The sequence below is a fragment of the Sphaerodactylus townsendi genome, linkage group LG16 (genome assembly GCF_021028975.2).
Source record: "Sphaerodactylus townsendi isolate TG3544 linkage group LG16, MPM_Stown_v2.3, whole genome shotgun sequence".
In the NCBI taxonomy this organism is placed as follows: domain Eukaryota; kingdom Metazoa; phylum Chordata; class Lepidosauria; order Squamata; family Sphaerodactylidae; genus Sphaerodactylus; species Sphaerodactylus townsendi.
The window spans coordinates 16444645-16459906 of record NC_059440.1 but is presented as its reverse complement, the minus strand read 5'-3'; the positions used below and the strand labels follow the sequence as shown (position 1 = coordinate 16459906).

General features: G+C 47.3%; 1 protein-coding gene across 1 annotated transcript; it reads right to left on the bottom strand.

Moving 5' to 3' along the window:
- Positions 1–755: 755 nt before the first annotated feature.
- On the bottom strand, positions 756–14354 carry LOC125445849 (GAS2-like protein 2A). Its single transcript, XM_048519262.1, is given in 7 exon segments — positions 756–2843; positions 4100–4406; positions 8054–8150; positions 11065–11172; positions 12345–12581; positions 12583–12605; positions 13794–14354. Coding segments are annotated over 7 exon segments (2964 nt in total). The 5' UTR covers positions 14152–14354; the 3' UTR covers positions 756–1009.
- Positions 14355–15262: the final 908 nt, after the last annotated feature.

Here is a 15262-nt window from a genome sequence, read left to right as displayed (position 1 = left end):
CCCCAAATAGCAGGGCTTTGTACAGTGAATGCTTATAAACCTGGCAGCCTCCAGGTGGGGCCTGGGGATATCCCATAATTACAGCTGACCTTGAGGAGACATAGCTCAGTTCCCCCTGGAGAAAATATCCAAAGCACAAAAGGAGGACATTCTAAAGACCAAATATACAGCCAACCCAGTGTGACCAAATAAACAACAGCTGTGTCAGCAATAAAGATATAATTTCTTACGACATAATTATACTATCATAATGGTTACAAGGCAAGCACCGTAAACACTTATAAACCAGAGATGATTTCAACTCTTGAAGGGGGAAAAAAACTACTTCAAAAGAATGCCTTGCCAGAACTTTAAAGTTGCTTTATACGGTAAATCACCTCAGAGAGAAGAATGAATTAAAACCAAGTCCAAAGCAAAATGTTTGAAAGTGGTGTTTTTTTTACAGATAACCTTTAATGGCATAAGTTACAAAGATTTAAAATAAAGTACAAAAATTAAAAAGGTAAAATGCAGAGCAAAATTAAGATCGTTTGTTGATGCATAAAAACCTGGCCGTTTGCTCCACAGCATCCCTGGATTCGTTGGGCCTTTCCCCACTTACCTTAAGCCCCGCGCTACTCTCCTCAAGTAGCGCGGGGTCCCGGGGCACTCCCCACTGCAGGGGCAGCGACAACGCAGCCGCCCCGACGCTGCCGCTGTCGCGCCCCCTCAGCACGCGTCATTCCTGGCGCTGGAGAAAACTGCGCGGGGTCGTGGGGAAGCCAGGGCGCACGCCAGAAATGACGCGTGCAGTGAGTAGCGCGCAGTGAGTAGTGCGCAGCGACGGCGGTAGAGGGAAAAGTGGGGAAAGGCCCGTTGTTTAACAAATGAACAGTCTTCTGGCTACAACATCCGATGGAAGGGGCTGATGGGAATGGCTACAACATCTGATGGGAGGCCCAACCTCCTCAGTGTTGACTATACAGTTGCTAAGCTTTTGCTTCTGAAGAGTCAAAACTAGCATGTGATGTCACACCCAGGATCCCTCATCATCTATTAGCCCTTTTGGTGTGACTCTTTTCCTACCAGAATCTCTGCCCTTTGAAGATGGGCTGTGTTGGGGGACCTCTTCCATACACCCTTTAACCCCTGTGATGTTTTCCCTCATGTTGGTGAAACCGTTCTGGGTTGGGCATTCAGAGCTGTGGGTCTTTGCCTGAGCCTTGGTACCAGATGCTCTTCGAGCATGCCTGTAGAAGACTGGTTTGGGGATCTTTGAAGGTTTTTTCCCAGGCCTATTGTCCCTGCGTGGTCGCATCTTGGGACGCAACTTGAGCTTGTAAATAGATGGCACTCGCTCTGGTTTCTTCAGAGACCTTCTTGGCCTATTCTGAGGTGGTTGTGAGTTGTCTGGTGAGCTTGCAGGAGAACTGGTGGCTTTATCGGATGTCACCTCAGGCTCAAAGGTATCACCATTTCTGTTGACTTCCGCATGTCTTTCATGGGTGTTACGAAGTGGTTCGTTGCCTTCTGACTCAATAACCACACTCTTCTCCTCATGAATGGCTACTTTCTCCTGAACAATCTCTGCAGCCTGGTCTCCATTGACCAGCGATGGACTTAACTGAGGTGAATTTCTCTCAGCCTCCATATGCTCCCTACGCAATGTCCTGGACAGCTCTTGGATGACACTGTCATAATGAAGTCCCACTGGGGGCCATCTTACATCACAGCCTGGCACATAGACTCCGCTCCGAGGCACACTCTCACCAACCAAGGCCTCCTTGGCACTCGGCAAACCAGATAGAGTGTGTGTGGACAACCTTGGGCCATTACAACCAAAGGCTAGGGTGTCCTTCCTTAAACCACAATCCGTCCTAAAACCTCTCATCTGGTTCCCTTTGAGATGGGGACTGACATTGGAATCTGATTCCAGCTCCTTGATATTGGACAAAATCTCCTCCTCCAGACTCTGGTAGAGAGCTTGCTCTTCAGCCTGGTCAATGGGCAATGGCGTGTAAACTCGTTCCTTCTCCTTGGGATATCCGTGACTTCCTTTGCTGTCTTCACAAGAATCTTTGGGGGGCTTCTCCTCCTTCAACAAGGCTTGAATCTCTTTCATTTTTTGTCCTGAGTATGTTCGGCAGTTTGTGATCCTTGAGTGATCCGAAAACACACCGGTCTTCAGGTTGCCCGTCTTGCCCCAACCCATTTCAGGACTGACCACGTCTTTTGTGGCTGGTGCACATTGCAAGAGGTGTCTATCCCTGTTTCTGAAGCAGACCTCCCTTTGGTAGCTCTTACTAGGAGTTGGGGGCCTGCAGAGAGTTGGCCCAGCTCTCTCCATGGCCTTAATGCCACTGTCCTCTTTGAGAACCTGATGTGCTTGTTTTACTGGGGTGGGTGGTCGCTTTGTAAGGGGGCCCATCCTCCACTCTTGTGACCCTGTCACTCTTTCCCCCAGCCCCGTCAAGCTGACTGCTTGGCTCTTGGATGCCAGTTGGGTGGGGGGCTGAAAGCGCTTGGGAGGGCTGGGAGGACAGGCCTGCAGGGACCCACACTTTGCTTCCTGGTGGACGTTTCCTGGCAACTGAGACGATCGGTCCCTTGGCATAGCTGGAACAGATGGCGGTAACCTTTCGACTTTCTCCTTCTGAAGAGCTGCCATTTGGATTCTCTTGGTCTCTCTTCCTCGTGGTGTTTCTGGAAGCGTTTTTGAAGGATGTGAGTTTGGGCTTCTGTTCTGCTGGCAGGAGAGCTGTTCTTGCAATGTCTCCCTTCCACTCTGAGCAGGCTGCTTGGATGCTGGCTTCTCTTCAGGGGCCAGCGGCCTCGAAGAAGGAGTGGCGGGCCGTTCTCTCCCTCTGCAAGAGAAAAAAATATCGAAAGGTGAGAAACAAGGGCATAAGAATGTGACTTATGAAGTAGCCTTCCACGTCAGGCACTGTTGACAACATTGGCTCTAAAGAATAAATTGATATTAAACTTAGGAGACTGGAAACCGAGTACTGCCTGGAGTTGGCAACTCCTTCACCAAGGGGACTTAATCAAGCTTTAAAAGGGGCTTGGACAGATTTATGGAGGAGAAGTCAATTTATGGCTACCAATCTTGATCCTCCTTGATCTGAGATTGCAAATGCCTTAACAGTCCAGGTGCTCGGGAGCAGCAGCAGCAGCAGAAGGCCATTGCTTTCACCTCCTTCATGTGAGCTCCCAAAGGCACCTGGTGGGCCTCTGCAAGTAGCAGAGAGCTGGACTAGATGGGCTCTGGTCTGATCCAGCTGGCTTGTTCTTATGTTCTTAAGCCATAGATTTTGCAGCTTTCCTATAACACCTGTGTTAAATTACACATTAACTATATCAGTCCTATCTGTGTTGCTCTCTGCCTCCTACTTCATTATCCCTGTGTGAAGATTGTGAGAGCTTATGCTACAAGAGAGGGGGTATGGGCACTGTAATTCTGTTTCAAATATTTTAATTATTATTTAATGTTTAGTTCATATTAAAAGAACTTTGTTTTTTTTTGCAGAGCTTAAAAGAGGTCTTAAAAATTGACCCTGCAGAAATTTAGATTTTCTTTGTTAACAGTAAGTGAATATCACTGTTGGAACATTTATAAAACATCTGGCAGTTCATTTTGCTTATGGTTTTTTGAATACGTTGTTATTTATTTGCAGACCAAAGGGTTACATCCTCAAAGGAATAATTTTCACTTCTGTTGTTTAGTAAGTGAAAATACACATACTGTCGATAATAATTCCTAATTAAGTTAAGGATGTATACTCATGACCTCTACTGCATTACATTATGTTATAGTTTGTCAGACTTGAAGAAGAATATTTGAAATGCTTCATCAATCTGGAGGTGGCATCTTTGACTACACTTTATGTATGTTTCATTGAGAACATTGCCTTTTGTTTACTTCTGTTTACTTTTGTGTAAAGCTGATATGCTATAAAAAGACTGTAAAACATTTCTTAAAGTTGATTCTTTTAATCGAATCTTTCTCTTCACTTCCCAATAATGCACTCGGTTTGTCCAGAAATTAAGAGTGAACGACAAAGGGCTTGGTCATGGGGAATCAAGGCAATCCACATTGCCACAGATTATCTTCCATCACCTGGCTGAAGGAACCCTCCTGGGTTCCGAGTGGTCCTGTGAAATCTGGACTCCTACAGCCTTCTTCAAAGTACCACTGTGGCCCGGGGGCGAAGCTGAGAGGCTTTTCCGGCGAGTGCCAAGACCTTGGGCCGTGTAGGTCCTCCACTCCACCGGGGGCAGCGGGCTTTGGGATCTGCTCACAATTAAAGCAGGCTGAGGTTTGCTGGCGTTGCTCGTCCTGTGTGTTAGGCGGGCTGTGATTTCGTGCTGGACTGGTGTTCCTTTTCCCCTCTGATGGCTGGTCGTCTTCAAGCACTGCTTGTGAGCTGCAGAAATTAATGTGGAGGTCAGTTTTTGCGCAGCTGGGAGTAGGGCTGCTCCCACCCCCAGGCTCTGTGCTTCTACCTGCACGAATGGCAGAAAAAACTGGTGAAGCTTTCAAGAATGGTGACAAGACAGACTTTCCCTGCAGATGTTCCTGCCTCTTGGCAACTGTTAAAGGCACAGAGTCTTAATCTATAGCAGGTAGCAATTCTACCAAAGCGTTATGTTTACCTGCACCGTTTCTACCCCTTGCATCACACCTTTGTTGTAGCCTTTCAACCTGTCCCACAAGCTGACCTTGCTGCTGCCCCTTTTCCTATCCCAGCTAGGAGGGATTGACGCTGACCGAAGAAGAAGGAGAAGGAGAAGGAGAAGGAGAAGGAGAAGGAGAAGGAGAAGGAGAGGAAGGAGAGGAAGAGGAAGAGAAGTTTGGATTTATATCCTTCCTTTCTCTCCTGTAGGAGACTCAAAGGAGCTTACAATCTCCTTGCCATTCCCCCCTCACAACAAACACCCTGTGAGGTGTAGGGTGGGGAGCTTGAGAGTCTCCGGAGAAGCTGTAGCTGACTAGGCTCCGCAAGGTCACCCAGCTGGCGTGTGTGGGAGTGTACAGGCTAATCTGAATTCCCCAGATAAGCCTCCACATCTCAGGCGGCAGAGCTGGGAATCAAACCCGGTTCCTCCAGATTAGATACACGAGCTCTTAACCTTCTACGCCACTGCTGCTCCTGCTTCTCTCCTGTAAGAAGTCTCTAAAGTGGCTTACAAACTTCCTCTCCCTACAACAGACACCCTGCAAGGTATGAAGGTGAGGCTGAAAGATTCTGAACTGTGCCCAAGACCATGTGGATGAGTGGGTAAACAAACCTAGTTCACGTAGAGTCCACCACTCACGTGAAGGAGTGTGGACTCAAACTTGCTTCTCTAGATCAGAGTCCAACTTTCTGAACCACAACACCATGCTGACTCACTACCTGCACATACTGTGGACACTTCTGAAGAAAACATGGAACTTTGTTTTTATACATGACGGCGGCAGCTAGAATACTACATGCGCAGAAATGTAAAACTCCAGCTATACCTACAATTGAAGAACGGTGGGTGAAAGTATCATAGCTGCCCAAGATGGCCAAGTTAACTTGGCTACTTAAAGGAAACAATTAAGTTCATAGACAATTGGAAACCCTTGATACAGGTTCTAGACAAAACAGGAAAAAATATATTGACTAGTGATTTTGAAGGTTAAAGACTGTTAAAATAAGAGAAGAAGAGAAGTTTGGATTTATAAACCCTCTTTTTTTTTCACCTGTAAGGGAACTCAAACGGGCTTACAAACTCATTCCCTTCTTCTCCCCACAACAGATATCTGCTGAAGTAGGTGAGGCTGAAAGAGTTCTGAGCAGACTGGGACTAGCCCAAGGTCACCCAGCAGGAATGTAGCAGTGGGGAAACAAGTATGGTTCACCATATAAGACTCTGCTGCTCAAGTGGAGAAATGGGGAATCAAACCTGGTTCTCTAGATTAGAATCCACCTACTCTTAACCACTATGCCAAGCTGACTCTCTGTTTGGGGAAGACACTTTAGGGAAGGAGGAAGTGAGCATCAGAAAGCACATTGACAAGCGCCAATCACAAAATGACTGCCACAGAAGTCCCAGCCAATCACAAAAGCTTGTGCGAGCCAAGCATCCTCCTAGAGTTTCTGAATGGGTACTCCCTGCAGAAACAAGGATGTTGCTTGCTGCTCAGCTGAAGTACAGGAAAGTCCAGATAGGCCTTTTGACTCCGAGAGGAAGTTCCTGGTGGGCCCCCGCCCTGGAGACCAGCAGCAAGCTCCATCGCCGTTTGCCTCCAAGTTTGCCAAACGGGACTTCAGGTCCTCTGGCCAAACCCTGTTTCTCTCCTTCTGCAGAACAGGTCTGCCCTCCAGTGGCTACTGGTGCACCATTGCAGAAAGCAGCTTGCTTTAGCCCATTGCCAGGAAGCTGGGCTCCAACCTGCAGGTAAATATCCTCCTTTGCCAATTGCCACCGATCAAGCAGCTGTCAGAGGCTCTGAGAGCAGATCGATTGCAAGGCTGGCAAGTTTCCCATCTTAGTCTCTTTTCTGAGTCCAGCTCTCTCCCCTGACACTTTTCAGAGGACTATATAATCTCTTTCACCAGTGAGCGTGCAGGAATTGATGTGCGCATACCGTCTGCTGCTGGGCGCACGGATCTATGGACTACGAAGCTGTTAATTCCAGGTGTAGGCTTAGCAAGGCAACAGGGCAAAATCTGTCCCTTAAAGCCATACACCAAGAAGCAACAGAACATTCCACAGCAGCTCTTTCTACATCCTCTTCTTTCTGCTAGCTGTCAGATTTCTGCAATACAAATCCAGTTACGCTGTTCACTGGAGGCCTGTCCTATTGATAGGATTTGACTTTATATTATGTAGTCCATTTTGAGTCTCAGTGGGAACAATGGACTATGATTAACGTAAGTAAAAAAACAAAGTAAATAAATATGGAAATATCTATCGCCTTTTTATCCTGCTCTCATAGAAGCTCATCATGGCAGACATGTGAGTCTTCTTCTCTGCTTCAGCAAGGTGGTGAATGGTAGTACGTTACATTTCTGATAGCCACAATAAACTCTGTGCTGAATTAAAATGGGATCATATCCCAGAGGCTGTGCGCAAAAGATTTGTGTGGTCTCTCAAGCGTGAGCTCCCTGAATTCTGCATGAGTGCCTCTAGTTAAATGTGCCTTCTAATTAAAACACAGAAGCCCAGAGGAGTGGCAGTTGTATAGATGCTACAGGCAGCCACCGCGGAGGATTTATTTGTTTATTTCACTTCTACTCCACCTTTCTCTCATTGGGAGCCCAAAACAATTCACGCCATTCTCCTTTCCTCTATTTTATACTCACAACAGCCCTGTAATGTAGGACAGGCTGTGTGACTTCTACACTACGTCTGCTTTCTCGCTGCTTTGAATACGATAGGATCAGTTTTCCCTGATTCAGATCAACAGTAGAAGAAGAAGAGTTTTGGATTTATATCCCACCTTTCTCTCCTGTAAGGAGACTCAAGGTGGCTTACAAGCTTCTTTCCATTCTTCTCCCCACAACAGATACCTTGTGAGGTAGGTGGGGCTGAGAGAGTTCTGAAAGAACTGTGACTAGCCCAAGATCACCCAGCAAGAATGTAGGAGTGCAGAAACCCATCTGGTTCACCAGATAAGCCTCTGCCACTCAGGTGGAGGAGTGGGGAATCAAACCTGGAGGAGTGGGGAATCAAACCCTAGATTAGAATCCACCTGCTCTTAACCACTATGCCACGCCTGTTACACCATGCTCACCCAGAGCATGTGACATCTCTGTATGTCTATGACATCTCTGCAAGAATCATTGTTCCTTGGGAGGGAGACATAGAACAATTGCCATAAGAATTACCATTTTCCATCAGTCTGATTGAAGGACTGCCAAGCCAGAGCACAGACTCATGCAGAGACACCATGAACCTCTTTAAATATTGAATTAAATTATTTCAATTCCACACATTTTGAGCTCTAGGAGTGAACATGGGATTAAATAGGGAGAAGGTCTTTGAAATGAGAGATGCAGACGCAGTCTTACTTTACATTAAGAGGTACAAGGAGACATACACAGCGAGGTGCATCGGCAGGGGTCGTGCTTATCCAGGTAATGCTCCAGAGTGTCCCAGCCGCCACCCACACGTACCATCACATGATTCCTCAGGATCTAGATGAAGCAAAACACACCAGAGTAGAAAAAGTAACCAGGTAGAGTAGCCAACTTGGTTGGCCAACTTGGCACAGGTGTCAGACTCATTGCCCTTCAGATGTTATGGACTACAGTTTCCATCATCCCCTGCCAGCATCCTCCCCCGGTCTCAGGCACTGTTTCCCAGGTCCACATGGAGTCCAGCTTTTAGTTGAAGCTCTTCCTACTGCCGTTTTCAGGTGGTTGGGCCGGGTGAGGGTGGAATTTTGTTTATGAGGTAAATTTCGGCTTTATGAGGTAAATTTCGGCTTTATTCGACTTTACTGAAAATTTCCAGGTTTTTAAAACCTGAACCCGAAATTTATGGAATTAAGAGCACACCTGCTCTTAGCCACTACGCCACTGCTGCTCCCTTTTCCTTCTCCATGCGTAGACTAGACTTCAGATGGATTTCCAAAAGGATTAGGAGCAATGTTTGGAGAATAATTGCTGGGCATGATATCTAAATGGGGCATCCATTTGCTGAAGCTTGTTTACCTCTGTCGTCCAAAAAGAAGGTTGACCACTTCATCCCTAGCTTGTGAGCTGCCCTCCTCCCTATTTATGTAAATTTTTTTGGGGGGGGGGAATATATCCTGCTTCTTGTTCAAATTGATTTCCCTAGCAGCCATCCAAATGGGTCAACATTTGCACTTCAAAACACAACTTCAAGAAAGCATCTGTTGCAGCAGTTCAAATACGGCAAACGATTTCGGCTGTGCTTTACAGCAGCTCTAAACTTGCTTCTTATTCTGTCTGGATTGTGTGTATTGTGCATGACTACGAAAAATATGCTTGCTGAAATGCACGGCAATAATAAATTGATGGCAATGTTTTTTGGGGGGTGCGTGTGTGCGTGCGTGCGTGCGAGCGGCAAGACTTCCATGGAAGTTTCCTCACTATCATTACAAAGCTTGTATGTGGACAAGTTAGGCCCCTTCTGCACATGCAGAATAATGCACGTTCAATCCACTTTACAGCTGTGCGGAATAGCAAGATTGAAAGTGCATTATTCTGCATGTGTGGAAGGGGCCTTAAAGATTCTTGTATCTACTGCAAAGGGCGCACAGCATTACTATGCCAATGAAATAAATGCACTAATTTGATCTGATGCAGCAAGTGCCTACAAACCCTATGACCACGAATTGTTGGAAGTGAAGGACTGTATAATGTCTTTTTGTAGGATTGCCAACAGCCTCAATCTCCTGCCATGGATAAATGGAAGAAAAGGAGATAAAATGGAATGAAAAAATTTGCATGGATGGTGATGCTCAAGAATGGTATTTCAGAGAGCATCACCTGGAAGTCACATAACTCCAGGGGGGAGGGCTGAAGAAGATGACATCACTTCTGAGTGATGGGTTAGGAATCCCTACAATCTATATGATCTTTACCATCCAGTTAAGGAAAATTCCTGGCATTCCAACCACTACACCATTCTGGAGTGGGCAGCAAAGTACAACACTTTTACCGGTGCTGGAAAAGCTCCAAAAAGAGTGAAAACATTGCTTTCCTTCACCTTACACTCCCACCAGACAGTAGATCAACCCAGGGCTCTGAGGAACACCACAGAGGGCTCTAGAACAGTTGCCCCTTCCAGTTGGGGGCCAAGCAAACATCTCTGATCACAGTGGGGCCCCTTGATATTATCTCCCCAGCCAACAGTACCATCACACCATGCTTTCTAACCTGGATCTTTCTGCTGGAGCAGACCAGCAAGATAACAGAGGCCTGGAGCAAGCCACGCTATGTACCCCCTGTGATGCTACAAGCTAGAGAGCCAACAGAGGCCTGCTACAGCAGCAGCCCACCTGGAAATTTCCAGGTGGAGATTTTAATTCTGCATTGGTTAGACTTCACCTGGAATATTGTGTGCAGTTCTGGGCACCGCAATTCAAGAAGGAGACTTAAGGAGCTGGGTTTGTTTAGTTTGGTGAAGAGAAGGTTAAGTGGGGACATGATAGCCATGTTTATATATTTGAAGGGATGTCAGGTTGGTGAGGGAGCAAGCTTGTTTTCTTCTGCTCCAGAGACTAGGACCAGGAGTAATGGGTTCAAGGGGAAGGAAAAGTGATTCCACCTAAACATCAGGAAAAACTTCCTGACAGTCAGGGCTGTTGGACAGTGGAATGCACTACCTCGGAGAGTGGTGGAGTCTCCTTCTTTGGAGGTTTTAAAGAGAGGCTGGATGGCCATCTGTCAGGAGTGCTTTGATTGTATGTTCTTGCATTGCAGGGGGTTGGACTTGATGGTCCTTGATGGCCCAACTCTATGATTCTATGGCCGTTTCCTCAAGACGCTCCATTTATGACGACTGATGCCAGTAAAGCGTTTCAGGGCATTGCTTCAAGATAGCGCGCTGCTTACCCGCAGCGCAGCAGCAGCGACGCTGACTTCTTCTTCCCTCCCCCCCTTTAAGGGGTTGTTGTTCAGGGGAGTGTGTAATGTCTATGTGGCGCTGGGTGTGAGAACTCAAGGCTGGAAGACGCTGTTTCAATCGTCACATTTGTACTCGCGATTGTCCTCCTAAATTAAGGCCTGCTGGGCGTGCAGCCCATACACTGTCCCTCCGACCTCCAGGGCTGAGGGCAGCGGGCGGGCTGCACGATTCCGCAGGCATACGGTGGAGCACACAGAATGGGAGTGCAGGAGGCGGAAACTCCATCGCGAAGTCAGCCTGCAATAAAAGAGCCTCACGCTCCTCCGTTATGCTTCGCGATGCATCGCGGCGGACTTTCACCGCGCCTCCCACACTTTCTTGGCGTGGGGCAAGGAGGCCGTGGCAGAAACTTGACCTATGTGATTCAAAGCGTGGGCTGATTCCACTCCTGCTTTCCTCCTTTCCTCCTAAGCACTGCATCAGCCCATAAGATACCTTTTAGTTCAGACTCACCCTGACGAAAATGAGCGTGTTGGAGTTGCCCACACGGTACTTCCCTTCAGACACTTTGATCATGGAGAACTGAATTGGACAAGTACAGCGGCTGACCAGGTGCTGGACCTTTGTGGAAAGGGAAAAAAATTAGGATCTGCCCAAGATGGAGGGAAGAGCAGCAACAGACCTCTTGCATGTGAAAACTGTTGTTCTCCAGGTTGAAGCATTATTGTTGTTTAGTACATGTTGTACAACACTGAACAAATTTTGAATAGTCCTGTCCCCAAAAGCTTATGATCACCAGTGAGACACTATAAAATGAAGGTTGGAACTAAAGAAGCAGAAGCAGAAGCAGAAGAAGCAGAAGCAGAAGCAGAAGCAGAAGCAGAAGAAGAAGAGGAGGAGGAGGAGGAGGAGGAGTTTGGATTTATACCCCACCTTTCTCTCCTGTAAGGAGACTCAAAGTGACTTACAAACTCCTTTCCCTTCCCACAACAGACACCATGTGAGGTAGGTGGGGCTGAGAGACCTGAGAAGAACTGTGATTAGCCCAACGTCACCCAGCAGGAATGTAGGAGTGTGAAAACACATCTGGTTCACCAGATAAGCCTCTGTAACTTTGTGGGGAATCAAACCCGGTTCTCCAGATTAGAATCCACCTCTTAACCACTACACCATGCTGGCTCTCCATGACACATATAGGCCCAATGATAATAGTTGCATGGCAGTGCCTTCCCACGATGAATTTTACAGCATGCACTACCATGACCAGCTATGGTTGGCTGCTCCATGTTGGGAAACACGTGGAGATTTTGGGGATTGGGCCTGTGGAGGGCAGCGTTTGGTAAAGGGAGGTACTTCAATGGTATATAATGCCATAGAGTCCACCTTCCAATGCAGCCATTTTCTCCAGGGGATCTGTTCTCTGTTGCCTGGAGACCAGTTGTAATCATGGGAGATCTCAAGCCACCCCTTGAAGATCAACAACCTTACAGCCAAAAATGGCTTCCAGGACATCCATCCTGAGACAGCATGCATGCATTTGTGTGTTTCAGGCACGCTTTACCCTCATCTCCTGCAACCCACCACCTCAGTGGTTTTATTTTATTTTATTTTTTGCCACAAAACTCAGGAGAAAAGAAGACAAAAGCACATTCTCCTCCTCTTTCTTCCGAATGCGCCCTTTCCCCCAAATACATGATGTAAGTATTTTAAATAAATAAATATGGGATGCTTGGGGTCTCTGTGTTGGCCATGGTATTCAGACACGCGCACCCACACAGCCAGGTTTCCTTTACCATCTGGTCCAGGTTCTTGAAGTTCCGCAGCTGCCTTTGAGGCCTGGGGAGTGGCGTTTCCTCAGGGGGCAAATTCATGTCCCCGAAGATTTCCCTCTCTGACCTCCTCCTCTCCATTTGGATTAGGAACAGGAAGCACCATGCCAAAACGGCTTGAAGGGAATGATCAGACGGGCCACTTCAAAGAGGCAGAGGACAAAGAGATTTCTGGATTCTAAGGCGCCTTGTACAAAGGTCCCTCCGTCTCAAACATCAGGACTTCTGAAACAAACAAGATTGTTGGGGACAAACTGACAGGAAAAGTAGGAAAAAAATTGTTGCCAAGGGGAAATAAAATCCTACCATTTCAGGATTGCAGACCCAGGAAAAGGAAAATATTGGCCAATGTAAAATAGGGAGGGATCTCTCACATGTCCCACTCCAGTTCCAATTATCTTTCCAATTATCTTATGAGAGCCAGCGTGGTGTAGTGGTGAAGAGCAGGTGCACTCTAATCTGGAGAACCGGGTTTGATTCCCTGCTCTGCCCTTAGACCTGTGGAGGCTTATCTGGTGAACTAGATTATCTTGTGCACTCCAACACATGCCAGCTGGGTGACCTGGGGGCTAGCTCACAGTTCTTCTGATTTTTCAGCCCCACCCACCTCACAGGGCGTTTGTTGTGAGGGGGGAAGGGAAAGGAGTTTGTAAGCCTCTTTGAGTCTCCTTACAGGAGAGAAAGGGGGGCTAAAAATCCAACTTTTTCTTCCTCCTCCTATGTGTCATGCAGGAGAAAGTTGACAAAGACAGGGACCCTGAGAAAGGGATTAAAGAAATAAGACTTTTGTGGGGCTGGCCTTTTCCATGTGCCAACTGCAAAGAAGGCAAGACCAGTAGACATTTGGGCAAGGGTCTTCTTAGTGGCCCTCAGAATCTTCTACACAATCCCACATAGCATTGATACCTTTCTGGCACTGTTAAAGATTATTTTCCCAAGTGCCTTTATGGAGGTCTGCAGTATCCCTCAGATTTAGTTTGTTTGTGTCTAGTTTTATTTTGGGTTGGGGGAAGGGTCTCTTGTGCTTTTGATGGATAGGTTGCATATTCAGACAATATCAGGGGGTTGGTGGCTGGGATATAGTATTGACAACTCCTGGTTGGAAAATTCCTGGAGATTTTGGGGTAGAGGCTGGGGGTGGGACTCGGGAAGAGAAGAGAGCTCAGGAGAATATAATGCCATAGAGTGGCCCTCCAAAACAGCCATTTGTCTCCAGGTAAGTGATTTTTGTTGCCAGGACATCAGTTATAACTCTGGGAGATGTCTAGTCCCCACCTGGAGGTTGGCATCTTAACAGTGGGATGACAGGTAGTGTGATTTCACACTCCATTACTTCAAAACAAAGGAGGAACTCAAAACATTAAATCTGAAAGGAAGAAAGGGACGGATCAGGCGCAGTCCCCAGCTCCATACCTTTAATGTCCATTTCCTTCCGACACCATCGAATGAAATTGGACACATTGTCCCGGGATTGGAATGTCCCTGGTTGTGCCGACTCATTGCAGGTAACGCCAAACCTGGGCAGCTGGATTTTGTGGGCCAAGCTCGGGTACTCCTGGCTGAAATCTTGAGCCACGTGGGTGATGTTGTTGGCGTGGTGGCAGAGCGCAGTGCCCGTCTCCAGCACCTCCAGGAAGGAGTCTGCGTCGACTTCCAGATCATACAGTTCTTTCAGCCACTCAGCGAGGTCCTCCTTCATAGCGTACAAGTACTGCTCGCTCGACTTGTACGGGCGGATGCTCTTCATGGTGGCCTCCTGGATGCCTGACATTTTGCTGGAAGGGAATCCCTGGGCCGGCGAGGAATTAATATACTCCTAACTCAGGTATGGTTACAATCCTGACCAGCTGCTTAGAGGGTTGCCGCTTGGTCCATGAAATCCGACCCATCTCTTGAGTACCTCCCAGCTGTTTCCGATGCCATCACACCAGGATTATATTTGTAAAGACGACTCCGTTCGTCCCACAGCGTGCCCGCTTCCCCATCCAATCCACTGTTCACACAGCCAGGGGAGAATTTAACCCCCAGATGGTATGATCATAACTTCTAACAAAACGCTAGAGAGACCAAGCAATTCATGAGAACTTCTTCACCTCCGCGATCTCTCTTCTCGTCATCTTTCATTCTTTCCCATCAGTGACTTGACCCAACCTGTTGCTCAGAGATCCTCATCTACAGGAGCTTCCGCCAAAGGCTTCGCTTTCATCCACTACCGCTGTAACAAACTCATCTTGTATTCCTTCAGTCGTAAGCTGGAGACGTCCTCTCATTCCATTCCCCCTTGGCGAATGTTCGGCATTTCTGCTGCAAAAGAGTGCAAAAGGAGGAAATCTCTTGGCAGCCACCTGCGGCGAGTTTGTTGTGCTTCCTCGTCCGAGGTCTGTTCGCTTCTCCTTGGTGACAGGCAGTCTCTACAAAACACTCCCCATTAACCCTGCCAGATCGGATGTCACTCTCCCTCACGGCAGCTCCTTTTCATAATAGTGATTAGTATGATCAAAAGGGCATCCTTTGAATATGAAGCTCGGCCAGTAGTGGGATTCAAATAATTTAACAACCAGTTCCGGTGGCGGGATTCAAATAATTTAACAATTGGTTGTTTGCAAGCACCATTTTAAGAACCGGTTCTGCAGAAGCAGTGCGAACTGGCTGAATCCCACCCCTGAGGTGAACGCTCTCTGCCATTTGGAAACACTGAGGGAGGGATGCGTTGCTTGGCTGAAGTTCTTTTGACAATCGGTCAGAAGATGTAACCTTTACCGTTCATAAGACTTTTAGCATCCTGTGGCCGACCAAATGCCTCCTCGAGGCCATGAATCAAGGTGTAGCCGTCCCTGTCTCCAGCAACTGAAGTATACTGTCTCTGTCCATTGAAGTTCCAT